This window comes from Siphateles boraxobius, unplaced genomic scaffold (genome assembly GCF_051911475.1).
Source record: "Siphateles boraxobius isolate OS27281-9 unplaced genomic scaffold, OSU_SipBor_1 32, whole genome shotgun sequence".
Classification (NCBI taxonomy): Eukaryota; Metazoa; Chordata; class Actinopteri; order Cypriniformes; family Leuciscidae; genus Siphateles; species Siphateles boraxobius.
The window spans coordinates 5,516,210-5,540,921 of NW_027508942.1; the positions used below are offsets into that span (position 1 = coordinate 5,516,210).

At 36.4% G+C, this 24,712-nt stretch overlaps 1 protein-coding gene across 1 annotated transcript; it reads left to right on the top strand.

Annotated features, from left to right (window-relative positions):
• The first annotated feature begins 170 nt into the window (after positions 1–170).
• On the top strand, positions 171–24,498 carry dhdh.2 (dihydrodiol dehydrogenase, tandem duplicate 2). The gene is made up of 7 exons (XM_077194696.1): positions 171–403; positions 1,027–1,138; positions 10,737–10,900; positions 13,345–13,597; positions 21,072–21,196; positions 22,296–22,446; positions 24,292–24,498. Exons 1-7 carry the CDS (start codon positions 311–313, stop codon positions 24,399–24,401), a joined length of 1,008 nt encoding a protein of 335 aa, XP_077050811.1. The 5' UTR covers positions 171–310; the 3' UTR covers positions 24,402–24,498.
• The last annotated feature ends 214 nt before the right edge of the window (positions 24,499–24,712 follow it).

Sequence of the window (24,712 nt, forward strand, 5' to 3'; positions counted from 1 at the left end):
GGTGAGCTTGGTTAATCTCGCAAATAATAGACTATTCACTTAAACTCTAAAACACAAATGTGTCATTAAAAAATGTCGACACATTTTTTATAAAAACTTAATCGAAACTTAAAAAAATTATCGCCCCCTAGTGGCGAACCATAGACGTTTCGAAACGTTTCGAAACAGTTATGACGTAACGACGCCTAGTTTACTGAACTCACGTGACTTTAGTAGTGTGTGACAAGCAAATCTATCGAAGTTTCAAGCTTCACGAAGCGTGTTTCGAAAGCGCCCGTCTAACACACACACACACACACACACACACGCCATGATGTCGATCAGGTGGGGAATCTGCAGCGCTGGAAGAATCAGTCATGACTTTACAGTGGCACTGAAGACTCTCCCTCCAGAACAACACCAGGTACAGACACACACACCTTCATTCAGTTCAGTGTCAAACTACAGGATACACATACACACTGCATGAAGACGTTAAACGAGTTAACAACTGATACTGACATGCACTGAGTCTCATCTACAAGACACTTTTATTGATGTCTCATCCATAAGACACTTTTATTGATGCATTCCACAAATTTCTATACGATTTGCTGAGTGTAAACCACCTCACATCTGAATCCGGGAACTTTACTGTGCAGAGGAGAAACAGCGACACCGCGAGCTGATACATATAATGTTTAATTATGCACAAGGATTTATACATTGTTGCATGTAATTATAATATAGCGTTTATTTATGCAACATGATAGATAGATTGTTGCATATAATATAATGTTCAATTATGCACAAGGACAGATACATTGTTGCATGTAATTATAATACAGCGTTCATTTATGCACAAGGAGACATTGTTGCATGTGATATAGCGTTTAATTATGCACTACAACAATAACGGTATATGTACGTACTAATATATAATAAAAATTGTAAAGTCTTAAAAAATGTACATAAAACATGAAATCTGGTATTATTTATTATAATTGTAAGAATTTTATTAAAATGCCATTTATTTGCTGAATACAGGTGGTGGCTGTTGGTGCACGTGACCTGACGCATGCGCAGGAGTTTGCGCAGAAGCACGGCATCCCACGCGCATACGGCAGCTATGAAGAGCTGGCCAACGATCCCGAGATCGGTGAGACAATATACTGATCTCAGAACAGCGTCTGTGCAATACTACCATCAGAATCTATCCATTAAACTGCCTCCATCTGTTCGCCCGTCACATAGTCAAGTTCATCTCAAGGTTGAAAATATCCAGCTTCTATTATGTTACATTATTTTTTATACTCAAATAGTACTGCAAAAGTTGTGTATTTATATATATATATATATATATATACATTTAGAATTTAACTTTTTAATCAGTTTTTATATTAAAGGGGTCATCGGATGCACAATTCACTTTTATCTGGTGTTTGCATATAAATGTGTCTTTGCAGTGTGTAGACAGAACCACCATACGATGAAAAAAATATCCATTTACTCTTTTTTTTTTTTTAATCCATAAAAATCTAAATACCTCAATCAAGCCTTTTGGATTTTCTGAGCAATATGATGTCATATTGCTCATGCTCCGCCCACGGCCGCTGACAGACTGTCGTATTAGCATATTTCCCGTATTAGCATATTTCCCCTAATAGCATATTTCCTCCCTTTAGCCATTTGTATACTGTCCGCCAGCCAGAGTATGTGAGCGGAGTGAAGTGGGAGCGGAGCGAGGAGTGGAATGGAGTGGATTTTTTAAAAGTCAGAGCGTCGTGGTTTTCACTCGCTCCGAGAGTGCTCCACTACCGCTCCATCACGAGTACAATTCATGCCAACGGCTCATTACAGAACTGCATTTTCTGTAAGGATTCACGCTAGCATGATACAGATGGATCACTCAAATCAGAAAAAAATGTGAAGGTTATGATGACGCCGATGGACATGCGTGGCTGCGGGAGGTTCTCAAGCCTACTGAATAGGCTATGATCGTGCAACACAGTCTCATGAAAGTGCGTATCTATTGCACAAATTTTATTTCCCGTGCCATTTATACGCCAGAAAATAGTTCTTTGCGTTCAAATGAAACACACTAAACCCCTTGGTTAGGATAATGGGTGTGAAGTGCGTTCACGCCATAAAGTGCGTATCATATGCACGCGAAAACTGCTTATCATAGGCTATGCAAGCAAAAACTATTTTTGGCGTATAAATGGTACAAGAAATCAAATTTGTGCTATAGATACGCACTTTCATGAGATCGGGCTGGATCGGGTGAAAGCACATTTTAAACAGGTAACACTTGTCACACACGCAATCGCTTTCTCACTAATGCATTGCATTCAAACAAATGTAATCTTACAGTACTGTCTGTAGCCTATTTGATTTCGAATGAGCAGAAATCTGTAAGAAATATAGCGATCCGTAGATAAAATAACTGATGAAAATGTAGTTATTTTCTTCTTTCCAAACAAAATGTGCTCTGCAAAAAGCAGCAATGAAATTTAACTTATAATGAGGATAACCATGTAATAAGCATAGCATGGCATAGGAAAAGTTTGCACACTATCCAATAAACCACATTCAAACTATTCTCCTAATGTTTTTTTATGTTTTTTTATTTAATAAGCCTATATTATGATGAGGAGAAATTTTGTGAGATTTCAAAGCATACTTAAATACTTTATTCTAGGGCTGAAACGATTCCTCGAGTTACTCGAGTTACTCGACTACAAAAATTCCTCGAGGCAAAAACTCTGCCTCGAAGCCTCGTTAAATTCCTATGTAAAATTTAATTCACTATACGCGGATCTATACTATAGCGCGTGATACATTTTGAATTTATTGGCGCGATGTCGGAGAGTAAAGATGTCCATAGACGGCAGAGAATGTCTAAAGTTTGGATCATTACATACTTAAAAAGGAAGAAAGGAAGAGAACAAGGTGCAATGTGTCTACTACGAAGTAGACCTGGCATACCACAACAGTACGACTTCAATGATTCAGAATCTGAACCGAAAACATCCACTCCATGCTCTCACCAAGCGTCACTGAAACATAACACACCGAACGCGAATAGAGCGTCAAATACGCGTCTATCGCGTCTAGTTAGACGCTTAAACATTCGCTCGAGTTAAATTTTTTCAACGTGCGCGGAAGACGTTCGCGTCATTCGCGACGCCCGGCGCGAATGATGAGTCTATTCGCATCTATGCACTGACTTTGTATGTAATCTACTCGCGCAAATAATTAAATTTGCGTTCGGTGTGTGAACCCCTTCACTCACTCACACACACACACACACACACACACACAGACAGAGACACACACGCATGCACCCTCGTCTCTCTCACGCGCCAGTCAGATCAATTGCGGCAATGCATCACATATGCTTTAACTTTCATGTAGCCACGCAACAATAATTTCAGCATGCATTCACTGTATACACCGCGACGTGATGGAGGAACAAATATTGTATTGCAGTCTTTGCTAGACCTTGTTTGTATGTCACGTCTTCCAAATAGTTACAGACAACAACAAAAAATTAAATTCCCCAGCCTGCTTCTCCGAATCCACTCGTACTTTTGGGGAAGACATTTTAATTGGCTACCAAAGTAATAGAACATTGTTGGCACTTATACTAAATGGGTAAAAATTGCAATAAATAGGCCTAGTTTTGGAGCCAAATGTTGGAGTTGAAATAAGTTTTTTTTTGTTTAGTTTTTTGAGAAATAAAAGCCAAATGCTTGATCATTTTACAGCCACATCATTTTCGTTATGCATTATTTGTTTTGGTTGTTTAAAAACTTTAAAAATTATCCGATTACTCGATTAATCGATCGATTAAGTGCTAGTTTAATCGATTACAAAAAGAATCGATAGCTGCAGCCCTACTTTATTCGCAATTTCCCGGGGGAACGAAGACGGAGCGGTGTTTCTGATATCAGTGAGCAAGGAGCGGTAAATGGTGAACCCGGAGCGGAGCTGGAGCGGAGTGATTATTAAATGCTTGGAGCGCGGAGGGAAAATTGTTGCCGCTCCACTACGCTCACATACTCTGCCGCCAACGCATCACTTTACGTGTCGACTCGACACCCCCCACGGGTGAGCAGCTGCTTATTATCATTTAAAGAGACAAGCACCGAAACGGGTCGCTGTGAACAGAGCTGTTAGGAGGTAAAAAGGGTGTTGTTATACACAACCATTCAGGAATTTTGAAAAAAGTATGTTACAAACTTTACATGAAGACCCGGCCTAAAGAGTCATACCAACGTGTGGAAAATGGGCGTCCGATGACCCTTTTAACTAGGGCTGCAACAACTAATCGATAAAATCGATTATAATCGATTATGAAAATCGTTGTCAACGAATGTCATTATCGATTAGTTGGTCTGCTTACGTCACGGGGAGCGTTTACTGGTACGCACACACACGCAAGGTCTCTCTCCCTCAGGCGCTCTGCCGAGCGCGCGCGCTACACGGTTTGGAGCAGTCTCTGTCTCGCATGCGCGCTCTTGCTTGCGCGCTCTAGATTTCGGGAGTTTGAACTAATTCGCGGGCATCAGGGAGTCGCAATCAATATGCGGGAGACTCCCGGGACTTCCGGGATCTTGGGATGTCTGTATTTTGTCTCGAGCATCAGGTTGTGCAATCAGTTCGCTCGCAACGTAAGTGATGGATTAAAATAGCGCTACCGCAGAAATAGGTTAAATTAAAACGGTCTTTACAAAGCGAAGCACTAAATATAAAGGCAGTTAATAACAGCAGCAGTAAAATATTGTTTTTTAGTCACTGTACTCAGTGGTTTTCAGCGAATGCTTGTGCACTAATGCATAATTTCTCCTGTCCTTTACTCAAGCCTGTTAGCTTGCTGGGTAACGTTACCTCCATTCCGTTCTCTTTTTATAGCATTTGTCTACTAAGTTTTAATTGTTTTTCAAACGCGATCTACTGCGGCTCTACATTCACACAATTGTTTTCAGTCTTTCTATATTTATTTAATCAATTTATCCTTATATTATATTCTTTTATATATTATATATATAATATATATTATATTCTTTATCCTTATATTCCTTATATATAATTAATTTTAAATAAAAATTAAATGAATTATATATTTTAGATGTTTTTAGTTTGTTTTTAGTTCAGATATTCACATCTGAACAACATGTCTGTGTAAATTTGTTTTAACAAAAATTGTGTTAAAACATAATATGTTGGATATCATTTTTTTAACAATAATCATGTTTGTCAACTTGCCATCAGCAATTATCATTAAAAACAATGCAAATATTGATATTAGTAAAACTCAATGTGTGGCTTTTGCACTTTTTAAAGTACACTTTTACACATAAATACCCTGATTTACGGTTTTATTTAGTTATAAAAAAAAAAAATCTAATTTAATTTCTATCCGATTAATCGATTAATCGAAAAAATAATCGTCCGATTAATCGATTATCAAAATAATCGTTAGTTGCAGCCCTACTTTTAACACACTTAAGTTTAAATAAGTATCCTGGTATGATTACTTTGTTTGTCCCTTATAAGGGAAATTTGTTTTGGGCATTACATTTAAAGCTGTGATAATACACTATAGTAGTAGTATAGTGTAGTGGTGGGTTTAGTAGATGAGATGTGTTGAGTGTGTATTGATGCTGATGTGTTCCAGATGTGTAGTGTGAGTGTAGAGATGCTGATGTGTTCCAGATGTGTAGTGTGAGTGTAGAGATGCTGATGTGTTCCAGATGTGTAGTGTGAGTGTAGAGATGCTGATGTGTTCCAGATGTGTAATGTGAGTGTAGAGATGCTGATGTGTTCCAGATGTGAGTGTAGAGATGCTGATGTGTTCCAGATGTGAGTGTAGAGATGCTGATATGTTCCAGATGTTTAGTGAGAGTGTAGAGATGCTGATGTGTTCCAGATGTGTAGTGTGAGTGTAGAGATGCTGATATGTTCCAGATGTTTAGTGTGAGTGTAGAGATGCTGATGTGTTCCAGATGTGTAGTGAGTGTATTGATGCTGATGTGTTCCAGATGTGTAGTGAGAGTATTGATGGTGATGTGTTCCAGATGTGTAGTGAGAGTATTGATGCTGATGTGTTCCAGATGTGTAGTGATTGTATTAATGCTGATGTGTTCCAGATGTGTAGTGAGAGAATTGATGGTGATGTGTTCCAGATGTGTAGTGAGAGTATTGATGCTGATGTGTTCCAGATGTGTAGTGATTGTATTAATGCTGATGTGTTCCAGATGTGTAGTGAGAGTATTGATGGTGATGTGTTCCAGATGTGTAGTGAGAGTATTGATGGTGATGTGTTCCAGATGTGTAGTGAGAGTATTGATGCTGATGTGTTCCAGATGTGTAGTGAGAGTATTGATGGTGATGTGTTCCAGATGTGTAGTGAGAGTATTGATGGTGATGTGTTCCAGATGTGTAGTGAGAGTATTGATGGTGATGTGTTCCAGATGTGTAGTGAGAGTATTGATGCTGATGTGTTCCAGATGTGTAGTGAGAGTATTGATGGTGATGTGTTCCAGATGTGTAGTGAGAGTATTGATGGTGATGTGTTCCAGATGTGTAGTGAGAGTATTGATGGTGATGTGTTCCAGATGTGTAGTGATTGTATTGATCCTGATGTGTTCCAGATGTGTAGTGAGAGTATTTATGCTGATGTGTTCCAGATGTGTAGTGAGAGTATTTATGCTGATGTGTTCCAGATGTGTAGTGAGAGTATTTATGCTGATGTGTTCCAGATGTGTAGTGAGAGTATTGATGGTGATGTGTTCCAGATGCGTAGTGAGTGTAGAGATGCTGATGTGTTCCAGATGTGTAGTGTGAGTGTAGAGATGCTGATGTGTTCCAGATGTGTAGTGTGAGTGTAGAGATGCTGATGTGTTCCAGATGTGTAGTGAGTGTATTGATGCTGATGTGTTCCAGATCTGTATTGAGTGTAGAGATGCTGATGTGTTCCAGATGTGTAGTGAGTGTAGAGATGCTGATGTGTTCCAGATGTGTAGTGTGAGTGTAGAGATGCTGATGTGTTCCAGATGTGTAGTGTGAGTGCAGAGATGCTGATGTGTTCCAGGTGTGTAGTGTAGAGATGCTGATGTGTTCCAGATGTGTAGTGTGAGTGTAGAGATGCTGATGTGTTCCAGATGTGTAGTGAGTGTATTGATGCTGATGTGTTCCAGATGTGTATTGAGTGTAGAGATGCTGATGTGTTCCAGATGTGTAGTGTGAGTGTAGAGATGCTGATGTGTTCCAGATGTGTAGTGTAGAGATGCTGATGTGTTCCAGATGTGTAGTGTGAGTGTAGAGATGCTGATGTGTTCCAGATGTGTAGTGAGTGTAGAGATTAGTGTTGTCAAAAATATCGATATTTCGATAAATATCGATACTGAAATATCTGAACGGTACCAATACTAATTTCCCGAAGTATCGATACACCAATACTAGCCGAGCAGTCACTTTCACTTCTCTCCAAAGGCGCGTTGACAAACACCACACGTGACGCACTCGTCTCATTCGCTCTGGTTAAATAGCAAAAGTGAATGGAAAGATGGCGAGTGCGGCGTCCCCGCGACCGGCTTTGGTTGATTGATAAAGAACACCGCGAGCGGGCATGTCGGAGTCGGAGAATGGCGTGGACAGGACACGCGCTACACACCGCGAGCGGGCATGTCGGAGAATAGCGCGGACACACGCTTCACACTGCGAGCGGGCTGCGGGCACCCAAAAGATTGTTTGACTATCAATATCCCTCTCATCACTCATTTTGTAAGCATATGCTCAGCATCAGGGGTGTTTGTTTTTTGGACAGACCTGCACCACTGCTAAAAACATCCTAAAACACTGTAACTCTTCTCATTTTAACTTTTCTGAAACATTAACCAAGATGGCCTAGTATTGTTGTTGATATGAGTCTGTGTTTCGTTTTTTCACTGTAATTCTTAAAGTTAACATAATCTGACTGAGGAATCGTAGACAAGTAAATATTGTAACTGTGGTCAGATGTAAATTAACTTGTGTCTGTTTAACTTTATTCAAAAATTATTATTTAATTCTGCAATTTGCCTTCATTAGCGATTATCATCAATTTGATTACACATATACTAATTAAACTAAACTGAGCTAGACAATGGCATCTCTGAATTCAATAATGAAATGCCTTTAACTGAAAATTGAATGTTTAACCTTATTATTATACATTACTGACACTCTATCCTCCAATTTGATACAGTTAAGTGCTTCGACACAATCTGTATTATTAAAAGCAATATATAAATAAAGGTAACTTGACTAGATGCTGATCCAGTGAGCACTGTTTCCGCGTGTGATGCACACACGTTTGCGTTTAAATCTGTTCATCAAATTAAGTTAATGTATTAACCAGCATTTATGACCGATGACCAATGCATTTGTTACAGTATATTTTAATCTTTGATAACAGTAGGTAATAAAAACACAACGGATCATGTTAGCTCTGGTCCAATGAAAAAATATTAACAGATAGAACTCAGGACATTTTTGTTCATGTAAAATATACCTCATTGTCATGTTCTAGACTTGTAATATTTAGCTTTAAATATAAAAAAGACCCCCTTAATATTGTGGCAGTTTTTTTCTCTGTGGTATCGAAAATGGTATCGAATATCGATATTTTTCAAGGTATCGTATCGAAGTTAGAAATTCTAGTATCGTGACAACACTAGTAGAGATGCTGATGTGTTCCAGATGTGTAGTGTGAGTGTAGAGATGCTGATGTTCCAGATGTGTAGTGTGAGTGTAGAGATGCTGATGTGTTCCAGATGTGTAGTGAGTGTATTGATGCTGATGTTCCAGATGTGTAGTGTAGAGATGCTGATGTGTTCCAGATGTGTAGTGTGAGTGTAGAGATGCTGATGTGTTCCAGATGTGTAGTGTAGAGATGCTGATGTGTTCCAGATGTGTAGTGTGAGTGTAGAGATGCTGATGTGTTCCAGATGTGTAGTGAGTGTATTGATGCTGATGTGTTCCAGATGTGTATTGAGTGTAGAGATGCTGATGTTCCAGATGTGTAGTGTAGAGATGCTGATGTGTTCCAGATGTGTAGTGTGAGTGTAGAGATGCTGATGTGTTCCAGATGTGTAGTGTAGAGATGCTGATGTGTTCCAGATGTGTAGTGTGAGTGTAGAGATGCTGATGTGTTCCAGATGTGTAGTGAGTGTATTGATGCTGATGTGTTCCAGATGTGTATTGAGTGTAGAGATGCTGATGTGTTCCAGATGTGTAGTGTGAGTGTAGAGATGCTGATGTGTTCCAGATGTGTAGTGTAGAGATGCTGATGTGTTCCAGATGTGTAGTGTGAGTGTAGAGATGCTGATGTGTTCCAGATGTGTAGTGTGAGTGCAGAGATGCTGATGTGTTCCAGATGTGTAGTGTAGAGATGCTGATGTGTTCCAGATGTGTAGTGAGTGTAGAGATGCTGATGTGTTCCAGATGTGTAGTGTGAGTGCAGAGATGCTGATGTGTTCCAGATGTGTAGTGAGAGTGTAGAGATGCTGATGTGTTCCAGATGTGTAGTGTGAGTGTAGAGATGCTGATGTTCCAGATTTGTAGTGAGTGTATGTGTTCCAGATGTGTAGTGTGAGTGTATAGATGCTGATGTTCCAGATGTGTAGTGAGTGTATATATGCTGATGTATTCCATATGTGTTGTGTGTATAGATGCTGATGTGTTCCAGATGTGTGGTGAGTGTATTGATGCAGATGTGTTGAGTGTGTATAGATGCTAATGTGTTCCAGATGTGTAGTGATTGTATAGATGCTGATGTGTTCCAGATGTGTAGTGAGAGTATTGATGGTGATGTGTTCCAGATGTGTAGTGATTGTATAGATGCTGATGTTCCAGATGTGTTGAGTGTGTATAGATGCTGATGTGTTCCAGATGTGTTGTGAGTGTGTATAGATGCTGATGTGTTCCAGATGTGTAGTGAGTGTATAGATGCTGATGTTCCAGATGTGTAGTGATTGTATAGATGCTGATGTTCCAGATGTGTGGTGAGTGTATTGATGGTGATGTGTTCCAGATGTGTAGTGATTGTATAGATGCTGATGTTCCAGATGTGTTGAGTGTGTATTGATGCTGATGTGTTCCAGATGTGTAGTGAGAGTATTGATGGTGATGTGTTCCAGATGTGTAGTGATTGTATAGATGCTGATGTTCCAGATGTGTTGAGTGTGTATAGATGCTGATGTGTTCCAGATGTGTTGTGAGTGTGTATAGATGCTGATGTGTTCCAGATGTGTAGTGAGTGTATAGATGCTGATGTGTTCCAGATGTGTAGTGAGTGTATTGATGCTGATGTGTTCCAGATGTGTAGTGAGTGTAGAGATGCTGATGTTCCAGATGTGTAGTGAGTGTATAGATGCTGATGTTCCAGATGTGTAGTGAGAGTATTGATGGTGATGTGTTCCAGATGTGTAGTGAGTGTATAGATGCTGATGTTCCAGATGTGTAGTGAGAGTATTGATGGTGATGTGTTCCAGATGTGTAGTGAGTGTATAGATGCTGATGTTCCAGATGTGTAGTGAGAGTATTGATGCTGATATGTTCCAGATGTGTTGAGTGTGTATAGATGCTGATGTGTTCCAGATGTGTTGTGTGAATGTGTATAGATGCTGATGTGTTCCAGATGTGTAGTGAGTGTATAGATACTGATGTTCCAGATGTGTAGTGAGTGTATTGATGCTGATGTGCTCCAGATGTGGTGTATGTGGGCACCATCCACCCTCATCATCTGTCGGTGGGCGTTCTCTTCATGAACTCGAAGAAGAACGTCCTGTGTGAGAAACCTCTGGCCATGAACCTGAAGGAAGTTCGGGAACTGATCGCCACAGCAAAGAAGAACGACGTCTTCCTCATGGAGGTGAGCAGAGGTTCAGGTGTCAGGCTTTGTTCAAATCATAGAGAGATTTTAAGAGGGAAACATAATAATATGTATGAAATTGAATAAATGTGAAGACATCTCCTCCTTTAATTGATCAGTATAACTGAATTTGTGGAGACTGGTTTAAACATGATCCTGTGTTGTGCTTGATTTTATAGTCGTAATATTATATTTACATACCACAAATTATGTCAGAGATTTGAATAATTAATTTTTTCCTACAAGGATATTATTATGGGTTCGTTATACTATTTTATTTATTTATTTATTACTACTATTATTGTTATACTAATATTTTAATATATGCTTAATTATTTTGGCGGAAAGCATTATTGCTGGAAAAAATAAATAACTGTAATTTTATTAAGCTTTTTGTTAATGATTTGGAAAAGTTTACAAATAAATATTTTTAAAAATATAAATACATAAAAAAGCAATACAATGACTAAAGAGATTAAAATGCATTAACCATATTAAACAAATTTGTTTAATGTTATTATTCTTAATTTTTAAAATGTGTGAAAGTAATTAATAACATACATATTAATGTATTATTACTTATAAATAATAAATTATGATAATAATAAATATTAATTAGTAATAGATAACAACTAAAAACAATTTAATCATATTCATTTAAAAAACTAACCAAATGTCCAAATGCCTGGAGCTTGTCTTATAATTCATCAGTGTGTGAACCAGGTATACATCGGGTTTTATATAACCACACTACAATTCCATTGGAATATAATTTATAATTTTATACAATAAATAAATACACTATATACTGACACCCATAAAAGTAGACACACATTAGTATAAATTCATATTATATAATAATATACATTATTAATAATATTAATAAATAAAATTTTATATTTCAATTATTGTACATGTTTTGTGTTTGCATTCTGTACTGTACTACAAACACAAAACATGTACAATAATTAAAATATAAATACATATTTTAATTATTTATTAATAATGTTAATTAAACATTATTAATGTGTGTCTGCTTTTATAGGTGTCAGTATATAATATGTATTTATATATTGTATTATATTATACATTATATTCCAATTAAATTTTATACCTGGTTCACACTGATAAAAAATAAGACAAGCTCCAGGCATTTGGACACAAATCCATTTAAGTTTGTTTTTAAAATTAATATTTAAATTATTTATTACTAGATAATATTTTTTTATTATCATCAAAATTTACTAGTTATAACTAATAAATTAATATTTATATTATTAACTACTATTACATATTTTTAAATAAAAAATAGTAACATTTGTTTAATAAAGTTAATGTTATTTATTCTTAACGTTATTATATTGATAACTAATTCATATTTTTATTATCATCATAATTTATTAGTTATAACTAATAAATTAATATTTTTATTATGAATTACTATTAAATATTTTTAAATAAAAAATAGTAACATTTGTTTAATAAAGTTAATGTTATTTATTGTTAAGGTTATTATATTTATTACTATTTCATATTTTTATTATCATCATAATTTATTAGTTATAACTAATAAATTAATATTTTTATTATGAATTACTATTAAATATTTTTAAATAAAAAATAGTAACATTTGTTTAATAAAGTTAAGGTTATTTATTGTTAAGGTTATTATATTTATTACTATTTCATATTTTTATTATCATCATAATTTATTAGTTATAACTAATAAATTAATATTTATATCATGAATTACTATTACATATTTTTAAATAAAAAATAGTAACATTTGTTTAATAAAGTTAATGTTATTTATTGTTAAGGTTATAATATTTATTACTAATTAATATTTTTATGATCATCATTTATTAGTTATATAATTATAACAAATACATTAACGGGATTCTGTCTGTTATAACTAATAAATTAATATTTATATTATTAATTACTATTACAAATTTTTAAATAAAAAATATTAACACTCGTTTAATAAAGTTAATGTTATTTATTGTTACGTTATTATATTTATTACTAATTACTATTTTATCATCATAATTTATTAGTTATAACTAATAAATTAATATTTATATCATGAATTACTATTACATATTTTCAAATAAAAAGTAGTAACATTTGTTTAATAAAGTTACTGTAATTTATTGTTAACGTATTATTATATTTATTACTAATTAATATTTTTATGATCATCATTTATTAGTTATATAATTATAACAAATACATTAACGGGATTCTGTCTGTTATAACTAATAAATTAATATTTATATTATTAATTACTATTACAAATTTTTAAATAAAAAATAGTAACATTTGTTTAATAAAGTTACTGTAATTTATTGTTAACGTTATTATATTTATTACTAATTAATATTTTTATGATCATCATTTATTATTTATGGCTAATTCTACACGATTGATGTGGTGTTCAGGCTGTCTGGACCCGCTTCTTCCCGGCCTCGGCTGAGATCCGCCGGCTGCTGTCCCGGGACGAGGTGGGCGAGGTGAAGCTGGTGCGAGCAGATTTCGGGGCGTCGCTCATGCATGTGTCCAGGGCAGTGGAGAAGCATCTGGGAGGAGGAGCTCTGATCGACATCGGCATCTACTGTCTGCAGTTTGTGCTCATGGTGTTTAACGGAGAGAAACCGGAGCGTGTACAAGCAACGGGATTCTGTCTGGACACTGGTACTGAACTCATGCACACTACATATTACAGCCCAAACTGATAGATTGATGATGATTGATGATGATTATTGACACTTGGATCGTAATTGATGCAGGCCTGCAGGCAGTGGCGGCCTTATGCATTCGGGGGCCCGTTTCAATAACTAATATGGGGCCATACTCATATAAAACATAAACATAATAGAGCAGAAAAAGCAAGGATTCCTGTTGGTTTGCATCAATGGTATATTATTTTATTACGTGCACTTTCAGCTTCAAGAACAGGCAGCTCAACATAGAAGTTATCCAACCTTATTTGATTAAAATTATATAAAATTAAACAGCGTTTTATGTTGGAATAAGCCTCGCCCTTTCACGGACAACTAATTTGATTAGCGCAGTATATTTTCAGCTGTCTGGGCTGACTTCAAATAAACAGCTCAAACATCCCCTCAACTTTTTGTCAATTTTATTATCAAAAGCAAAGAAGAAAACGTGTCTGACTCAGACTGACACTGAACCGAACATAAATAACGTTACAATGATGGGCTCCGCGTGGACAGCTGAGCTCACCGGGCGGTGGGCGTAGATTTCACCTGAGCCCTTTTTGGAAATCCACCTTTCTGTGTTTTAGTGCTGAGAATGCCCTGATAAGTTCATCTTTGTCCAGCGATTTTGTAATCTCGCCTGGACCAAAGAAAGAGGTCACTTTTGGTAGACTGAATAAAGCGTTTCTTTTGTTGTCCAATATCTTTTTCGTTTTTCAGCACCACTGGCATATGTAGGCTACGTTTCATTTTCCTCTTAAAATTATTTTCCTGCTCAAAATAACATTTTAACTTAACGGCAAAAAAGGCAAATTTATAAACAAATAAACTACCGGTATTATGCTTCAGATCACTTAAGCCGTTCTCGTGAGAGGTAAACATCGCCATGGTCACCGCGAGTTTGACCAATCAGAGACCTCAGTGTTATGCTTAGGATTGTGGGTAGTGTAGTATTTCCATAGACAGTAAAAGAGTATTTCTCCAGAAGATCGCAGAAGATCGCAAAAACACGTTTTTCTTAAAACAATGTTGATTTCATACTGACTTGTGGTTTTTATAGGAGCAGAAACTTTTGTTTCACAATCTGGTAGCTTGTGGTCAGTCTACCTCGGATGGTTTAGACATTATGACTGAAAATCAATATCCTATGGAGAAAATGAATGAGATTTTTGCCGATGTTTTGGGGGCCCCCTTGGAGGGCGGGGCCCGTTTCAATTGAAACGGGTGAAACATAGATAAGGCCGCCTATGCCTGCAGGGCACATCATTTTATTATAATAATAATAATAATAGTATTTATATACATATATACACCGCCGTTCAAAAGTTTTAGGGCCCTATTTTAACGATCTGAAACGCAAGTGTCAAAGCGCAAGTAACTTTGTGGGCGGATCCCGGCGCTGTTGCTATTTTCCCGGCGGGATAAATGCCTCTTGCGCCTGGCGCAAATCTAAAAGGGGTTGGTCTGAAGTAGCTTCATTATTCATAGGTGTGGTTTTGGCTTAACGGGAAACAAACCAATAAGAGCTTTATATCACATTCCCTTTAAGAGCATGATGAACGAGGTGCGCTTGTTCCATGGCGCAATACTATTATAACGGCGCATTTACCAGGCGCGCTTCAGAATCGGTTCACAGCCGAGGAGATCGATGTTCTCGTCAGGGCTGTAAAAGAAAGAGAAGGGACATTGGGGATGCGACAAACCCACCCAAATTAGCTTCGGTTAAACATGCATATAATAATTTGGGTAAATGTGTAAGCTTTATGCCTATTTTCCCCATCGTCATGGACACAACAATGATTTCCCTCGTGTTTTAATATTTTTCCTTATAATAATGTATCATTTGTAAAAAGTTAAATGCATCTGTGTGGATGAGAGAATCATCTACAGTGTATGCGCGTTGTTCACACTCTGTATTATGGCCAAGCATGCGCGCTTAAAATAGCATCTGAATGTACGCGCAACGCGCCACTGACTTTAGACTGGGTCTTTACTGGTCAGTGGCGCAATTGTTTTATAGAACAGCAGAATAGCGTGAGGGAAAGTTTGCGCAGGAACACGCCTCCTCTTTGCGCTGAACCGCCCCGGGGAGCGCAAGTGTATTTCTTAGTTAACCGACGTGTGTCTGTGGAGGGAAAAGTCCGCTTTGCGCGGGTGCAAAATAGGAATGATACATGCGTCAGTGTACAAAGTCAATTGCGCCGGGTGCAAGATAGGGCCCTTAATGTTTTTAAAACAAGTCTCTTCTGCTCACCAAGGCTGCATTTATTTTATTAAAAATATAACAACAATTTAAAAAAAAAATATTATGAAAATTTAGAATAACTGTTTTCTATGTGAATATATAGTAAAGTGTAATTTATTCCTGTGAACAAAGCTGAATTTTCAGCATCATTACTCCAGTCTTCAGTGTCACATGATCCTTCAGAAATCAGTATAATATGATGATTTGATTCTTTAAGAAACATTTATGATTATTATTATTATCAATGTTGAAAATTGATCAATTGAATGCATCTTTGATGAATAAAAGTATTCACCCCCAAAATAAACCATAACATTCTTACTGACCAAACTTTTTAACAAAAGTGTATAATGTTATAAAAGCTTCTATTTCAAAGATTTCAAAAATAAATGCTGTTCTTTTGAACTTTCTATTCATCAAATAATATATTCACAGGTCTGTTTGACTGTAGTGTGTTTGACTGTAATATCCACAGGTGTGTTTGACTGTAGTGTGTTTGACTGTAATATCCACAGGTGTGTTTGACTGTAGTGTGTTTGACTGTAATATCCACAGGTGTGTTTGACTGTAATATCCACAGGTGTGTTTGATTGTAATATCCACAGGTGTGTTTGATTGTAATATCCACAGGTGTGTTTGACTATAGTGTGTTTGATTGTAATATCCACAGGTGTGTTTGATTGTAATATCCACAGGTGTGTTTGACTGTAGTGTGTTTGACTGTAATATCCACAGGTGTGTTTGACTGTAGTGTGTTTGATTGTAATATCCACAGGTGTGTTTGACTGTAGTGTGTTTGACTGTAATATCCATAGGTTTTTTTGACTGTAGTGTGTTCGACTGTAGTGTGTTTGACTGTAATATCCACAGGTGTGTTTGACTGTAATATCCACAGGTGTGTTTGACTGTAGTGTGTTTGATTGTAATATCCACAGGTGTGTTTGACTGTAGTGTGTTTGATTGTAATATCCACAGGTGTGTTTGACTGTAGTGTGTTTGACTGTAATATCCACAGGTGTTTTTGACTATAGTGTGTTTGATTGTAATATCCACAGGTGTGTTTGACTGTAATATCCACAGGTGTGTTTGATTGTAATATCCACAGGTGTGTTTGACTGTAATATCCACAGGTGTGTTTGATTGTAATATCCACAGGTTTGTTTGATTGTAATATCCACAGGTGTGTTTGACTATAGTGTGTTTGATTGTAATATCCACAGGTGTGTTTGATTGTAATATCCACAGGTGTGTTTGACTGTAGTGTGTTTGACTGTAATATCCACAGGTGTGTTTGACTGTAGTGTGTTTGATTGTAATATCCACAGGTGTGTTTGACTGTAATATCCACAGGTGTGTTTGACTGTAGTGTGTTTGATTGTAATATCCACAGGTGTGTTTGATTGTAATATCCACAGGTGTGTTTGACTGTAGTGTGTTTGACTGTAATATCCACAGGTGTGTTTGACTGTAGTGTGTTTGACTGTAGTGTGTTTGACTGTAATATCCACAGGTGTGTTTGATTGTAATATCCACAGGTGTGTTTGACTGTAGTGTGTTTGATTGTAATATCCACAGGTGTGTTTGACTGTAGTGTGTTTGACTGTAATATCCACAGGTGTGTTTGACTGTAGTGCGTTTGATTGTAATATCCACAGGTGTGTTTGACTGTAGTGTGTTTGATTGTAATATCCACAGGTGTGTTTGACTGTAGTGTGTTTGACTGTAATATCCACAGGTGTGTTTGACTGTAGTGTGTTTGACTGTAGTGTGTTTGATTGTAATATCCACAGGTGTGTTTGACTGTAGTGTGTTTGATTGTAATATCCACAGGTGTGTTTGACTGTAGTGTGTTTGACTGTAATATCCACAGGTGTGTTTGACTGTAGTGTGTTTGACTGTAGTGTGTTTGACTGTAGTGTGTTTGATTGTAATATCCACAGGTGTGTTTGACTGTAGTGTGTTTGACTGTAATATCCACAGGTGTGTTTGACTGTAGTGTGTTTGACTGTAATATCCACAGGTGTGTTTGACTGTAGTGTGTTTGACTGTAATATCCACAGGTGTGTTTGACTGTAATATCCACAGGTGTGTTTGACTGTAGTGTGTTTGATTGTAATATCCACAGGTGTTTTTGACTGTAGTGTGTTTGACTGTAATATCCACGGGTGTTTTTGACTGTAGTGTGTTTGACTGTAATATCCACAGGTGTGTTTGATTGTAATATCCACAGGTGTTTTTGACTGTAGTGTGTTTGACTGTAATATCCACAGGTGTGTTTGACTGTAGTGTGTTTGATTGTAATATCCACAGGTGTGTTTGACTGTAGTGTGTTTGATTGTAATATCCACAGGTGTGTTTGACTGTAGTGTGTTTGACTGTAATATCCACAGGTGTGTTTGACTGTAATATCCACAGGTGTGTTTGACTGTAGTGTGTTTGATTGTAATATCCACAGGTGTGTTTGACTGTAGTGTGTTTGATTGTAATATCCACAGGTGTGTTTGACTGTAGTGTGTTTGACTGTAGTGTGTTTGACTGTAATATCCACAGGTGTGTTTGACTGTAGTGTGTTCGACTGTAGTGTGTTTGACTGTAATATCCACAGGTGTGTTTGATTGTAATATCCACAGGTGTGTTTGACTGTAGTGTGTTTGATTTTAATATCCACAGGTGTGTTTGACTGTAGTGTGTTTGATTGTAATATCCACAGGTGTGTTTGACTGTAGTGTGTTTGATTGTAATATCCACAGGTGTGTTTGACTGTAGTGTGTTCGACTGTAGTGTGTTTGACTGTAATATCCACAGGTGTGTTTGACTGTAATATCCACAGGTGTTTTTGACTGTAGTGTGTTTGATTGTAATATCCACAGGTGTGTTTGACTGTAGTGTGTTTGACTGTAATATCCACAGGTGTGTTTGACTGTAATATCCACAGGTGTGTTTGACTGTAGTGTGTTTGATTGTAATATCCACAGGTGTGTTTGACTGTAGTGTGTTTGATTGTAATATCCACAGGTGTGTTTGAATGTAGTGTGTTTGACTGTAGTGTGTTTGACTGTAATATCCACAGGTGTGTTTGACTGTAGTGTGTTCGACTGTAGTGTGTTTGACTGTAATATCCACAGGTGTGTTTGATTGTAATATCCACAGGTGTGTTTGACTGTAGTGTGTTTGATTGTAATATCCACAGGTGTGTTTGACTGTAGTGTGTTTGATTGTAATATCCACAGGTGTGTTTGACTGTAGTGTGTTTGATTGTAATATCCACAGGTGTGTTTGACTGTAGTGTGTTCGACTGTAGTGTGTTTGACTGTAATATCCACAGGTGTGTTTGACTGTAATATCCACAGGTGTTTTTGACTGTAGTGTGTTTGATTGTAATATCCACAGGTGTGTTTGACTGTAGTGTGTTTGACTGTAATATCCACAGGTGTGTTTGACTGTAGTGTGTTTGATTGTAATATCCACAGGTGTGTTTGACTGTAGTGTGTTTGACTGTAGTGTGTTTGATTGTAATATCCACAGGTGTGTTTGACTGTAGTGTGTTTGATTGTAATATCCACAGGTGTGTTTGACTGTAGTGTGTTTGACTGTAATATCCACAGGTGTGTTTGACTGTAATATCCACAGGTGTGTTTGACTGTAGTGTGTTTGATTGTAATATCCACAGGTGTTTTTGACTGTAGTGTGTTTGACTGTAATATCCACAGGTGTGTTTGATTTTAATATCCACAGGTGTTTTTGACTGTAGTGTGTTTGACTGTAATATCCACAGGTGTTTTTGACTGTAGTGTGTTTGATTGTAATATCCACAGGTGTGTTTGACTGTAGTGTGTTTGACTGTAATATCCACAGGTGTGTTTGACTGTAGTGTGTTTGATTGTAATATCCACAGGTGTTTTTGACTGTAGTGTGTTTGACTGTAATATCCATAGGTGTTTTTGACTGTAGTGTGTTTGACAGTAATATCCACAAGTGTGTTTGATTGTAATATCCACAGGTGTGTTTGACTGTAGTGTGTTTGACTGTAATATCCACAGGTGTTTTTGACTGTAGTGTGTTTGACAGTAATATCCACAGGTGTGTTTGACTGTAGTGTGTTTGACTGTAATATCCATAGGTTTTTTTGACTGTAGTGTGTTTGATTGTAATATCCACAGGTGTGTTTGACTGTAGTGTGTTTGATTGTAATATCCACAGGTGTTTTTGACTGTAGTGTGTTTGACTGATATCCACAGGTGTGTTTGACTGTAGTGTGTTTGACTGTAATATCCACAGGTGTGTTTGACTGTAGTGTGTTTGACTGTAATATCCATAGGTGTTTTAGACTGTAGTGTGTTTGACTGTAATATCCACAGGTGTGTTTGACTGTAGTGTGATTGATTGTAATATCCACAGGTGTTTTTGACTGTAGTGTGTTTGACTGTAATATCCACAGGTGTGTTTGACTGTAATATCCACAGGTGTGTTTGACTGTAGTGTGTTTGATTATAATATCCACAGGTGTTTTTGACTGTAGTGTGTTTGATTGTAATATCCACAGGTGTTTTTGACTGTAATATCCACAGGTGTGTTTGACTGTAGTGTGTTTGATTGTAATATCCACAGGTGTTTTTGACTGTAGTGTGTTTGATTGTAATATCCACAGGTGTTTTTGACTGTAGTGTGTTTGACTGTAATATCCACAGGTGTTTTTGACTGTAATATCCACAGGTGTGTTTGACTGTAGTGTGTTTGACTGTAATATCCACAGGTGTGTTTGACTGTAGTGTGTTTGATTGTAATATCCACAGGTGTTTTTGACTGTAGTGTGTTTGACTGTAATATCCACAGGTGTGTTTGACTGTAATATCCACAGGTGTGTTTGACTGTAGTGTGTTTGATTGTAATATCCACAGGTGTTTTTGACTGTAGTGTGTTTGACTGTAATATCCACAGGTGTGTTTGATTGTAATATCCACAGGTGTTTTTGACTGTAGTGTGTTTGATTGTAATATCCACAGGTGTGTTTGACTGTAGTGTGTTTGATTGTAATATCCACAGGTGTTTTTGACTGTAGTGTGTTTGATTGTAATATCCACAGGTGTGTTTGACTGTAGTGTGTTTGATTGTAATATCCATAGGTGTTTTTGACTGTAGTGTGTTTGACTGTAATATCCACAGGTGTTTTTGACTGTAGTGTGTTTGACTGTAATATCCATAGGTGTAGATGAAGCGATGATCGTCACACTGATGTTCTCGGGACACAGAATGGCCGTCTGTACCTGCACAATCTCCACTGATCTTCCAAACGAAGCCATCATCGTCGGGACCAAAGGCACCATCAAGGTCTGTTCTCATTCCTGCTCATGTAGAACCGAGATCATGTAAATATTTGATCATATATTACTGTAACTGCTGTCATATTCCGGCAAATACAGCTTTTAAAGTGAAATTATTGTTGTACTGTTGAAACTAAATCACATACACCCAAACATCTCGTGATCGTGATTCAGATTATTTACATTCATTCATTTGGCAGATGCTTTTTTCAAAGTGCAGTGTACATTACTTTTTAATAATAATACTTTTTATTCATTTTATAGCACCTTTCATACATAAAATGAATTCAATGTGCTTTATAGGTCATAAAAACAAAATTTAAACCATTGAAATATATATATATATATATATATATATATATATATATATATACACACAGTATATATATATATATATACACACAGTATATATATATATATATATATACACAGTATATATATATATATATATATATATATATATATACACACACACACATCTTTATTCACATAGTTGACAAGTATTAATACTATGACTAAAGAGACTTAAAATACATACAGTGCATTTAATTAGCAAAATTTTTTTTTTATAGTATGTAATGTTTTATAAGGTAACAATAAGGTTCCATTTGTTAATATTAGTTAACTACCTTAATAAACATGAACTAATAATGAAAAACACTTCCAAAGCATTTATTAATGTTAATGTCAACATTTACTAATACATTATTACAATCAAAAGTTGTTAATGTTAATATTATTTAATGGACCTGAGCTGACATGAACTAACCATGAATAGTTATACTTGTGCTTAAGAAAGATTATTAAATACTGAAACAAATGTATTGCTTGTTAGTTAATGCACTAACAACCAGTAAAATTTATTTTTAAATTAACTTTAAAAAGATATGTTTCCAAACGCTTGGAGCTTGTCTTGTTTATCATCATCAGTCTATAAATGTATGATTTATAAACCACACAGATTTCTCAGTTTAAAGTGATGGATTCTCGGAATCAAACCCAATAGTTTAGTTGTATCAGTGGAACTACAGGAATGATCCGTCTGTGAGTTTTACAGGCACGCGTTGCACATTCAGAGCTGCATCTTCTGTTATGTTTGTGATCAGATTCCAGCACATATGTGGTGCCCGACGTCACTGATGGTGAACGGTGTGGAGACTCAGTATCCGCTGCCTGAACCCGATCTCCCGCTGAACTTCACCAACAGCACAGGCATGCGTTACGAGGCAGAAGAGGTCCGGCACTGCCTGATCACAGGTCAGATCACATGGCATGATACGACTAATGTCAATGTGAATCGCTGGATTAAAGGGAGAGTTCACCCAAAAATGAACATTAGCCCATGATTTACTCACCCTCAAATCATCCTAGGTGTATATGACTGTCTTCTTTCAGACGAATATAATCTTGAGTAATATTAAAAAATGTCCTGGCTCTTCCAAGCTTGGAATGGACAGATGCACTTTTCCAGGCACATATATTCAAACGCACATAACTATAGAATCAATTCTTAATACGCATGTGAACGCCATCAGCGCCTATCACAGGTTCACGTTTAAAGTCTGTTTAGAGAGAACAGGTCGTCTTAGCGGCCCCTAATTTAATAACAAATGATCATTTAAGACGGAAGTGAATCAATCAAAACTAACTTTAGCTGGAAAAAACATTCAAGAACCACTATAAAACCAAACCAATCTCTGTTACCTTAAATTATATGTTTATCTCTGTAAAGCTGCTTTGAAACAATCTACATTGTTAAAAGCGCTATATAAATGAGGATGACTTGACTTTTATGATGGATAGATGCACTTATGATGGATAGATGCACTTTTATAATGTATAGATGCACTTTTATAATGTATAGATGCACTTTTATGATGGATGGATGCACTTTTATGATGGATAGATACACTTTTATGATGGATGGATGCACTTTTATGATGTATAGATGCACTTTTATGAAGGATAGATGCACTTTTATGATGTATAGATGCACTTTTATGGAGAGATGCACTTTTATCATTTATAGATGCACTTTTATGATGGATGGATGCACTTTTATGATGTATAGATGCACTTTTATGAAGGATAGATGCACTTTTATGATGGATAGATACACTTTTATGGAGAGATGCACTTTTATCATTTATAGATGCACTTTTATGATGGATGGATGCACTTTTATGATGTATAGATGCACTTTTATGATGGATGGATGCACTTTTATGATGTATAGATGCACTTTTATGAAGGATAGATGCACTTTTATGATGGACTGATGCACTTTTATGATGGATGGATGCACTTTTATCATGTATAGATGCACTTTTATGATGGATAGATGCACTTTTATGATGGATAAATGCACTTTTATGACGGACAGATGCACTTTTATGATGGATGGATGCACTTTTATGATGTATAGGTGCACTTTTATGATGGATGGATGCACTTTTATGATGTATAGATGCACTTTTATGATGGATGGATGCACTTTTATGGAGAGATGCACTTTTATCATTTATAGATGCACTTTTATGATGGATAGATGCACTTTTATGATGATAGATGCACTTTTATGATGTATAGATGCACTTTTATGATGTATAGATGCACTTTTATGATGTATAGATGCACTTTTATCATATATAGATGCACTTTTATGATGGATATATGCACTTTTATCATATATAGATGCACTTTTATCATATATAGATGCACTTTTATGATGGATGGATGCACTTTTATGATGGATAGATGCACTTTTATGATGGATAGATGCACTTTTATGATGGATAGATGCACTTTTATGATGGAGGGATGCACTTTTATGATGGATAGATGCACTTTTATGATGGAGGGATGCACTTTTATCATATATAGATGCACTTTTATGATGGATGAATGCACTTTTATGGACTTCAAAACAGAAACAGCCATTCACTGTCATTATAAAGTTTGAAAGAGCCAGGACAAATTTTAATATAGAGAAGACATATACACCTAGGATGAGTTGAGAGTGAGTAAATGATGGGCTAATGTGAACGGTCCCTTTAAAGACCCTCAGCTCATGAAATCATGGAGTCTGATGATGTATTGCAGGTTTGAAGGAGAGTCCCTGCATGTCTCACGCAGACTCAGCTCTGCTAGTGGAGATCATGGATGAAGCCAGGAGACAGGTGGGCGTGGTCTACAGCCAGGACAGCCAATGAGCTGCCTCCATCACTGCTCATTAAAATAGGTCAATAAAAGCTGTTGGGTGCTATTTTTTGATTCAGCCACAAAATAAACTCAGTGTTATACTGTTGACATCATGTGTCTTTCTGGTCGCACTTATCTGCATATGGTATTATTAGATGGTTCAGATTTCTTGGTAACACTTTAAAAATAAAGTTCATTAACATTAGTTTGCATGAACTGCACTTATACAGCATTTATTAATCTTTGTTAATTTAGACAATTATTAATGCATTATTAAAATCTTGTTAACATTGCTAACGTTAACAAAGATTAATAAATACAG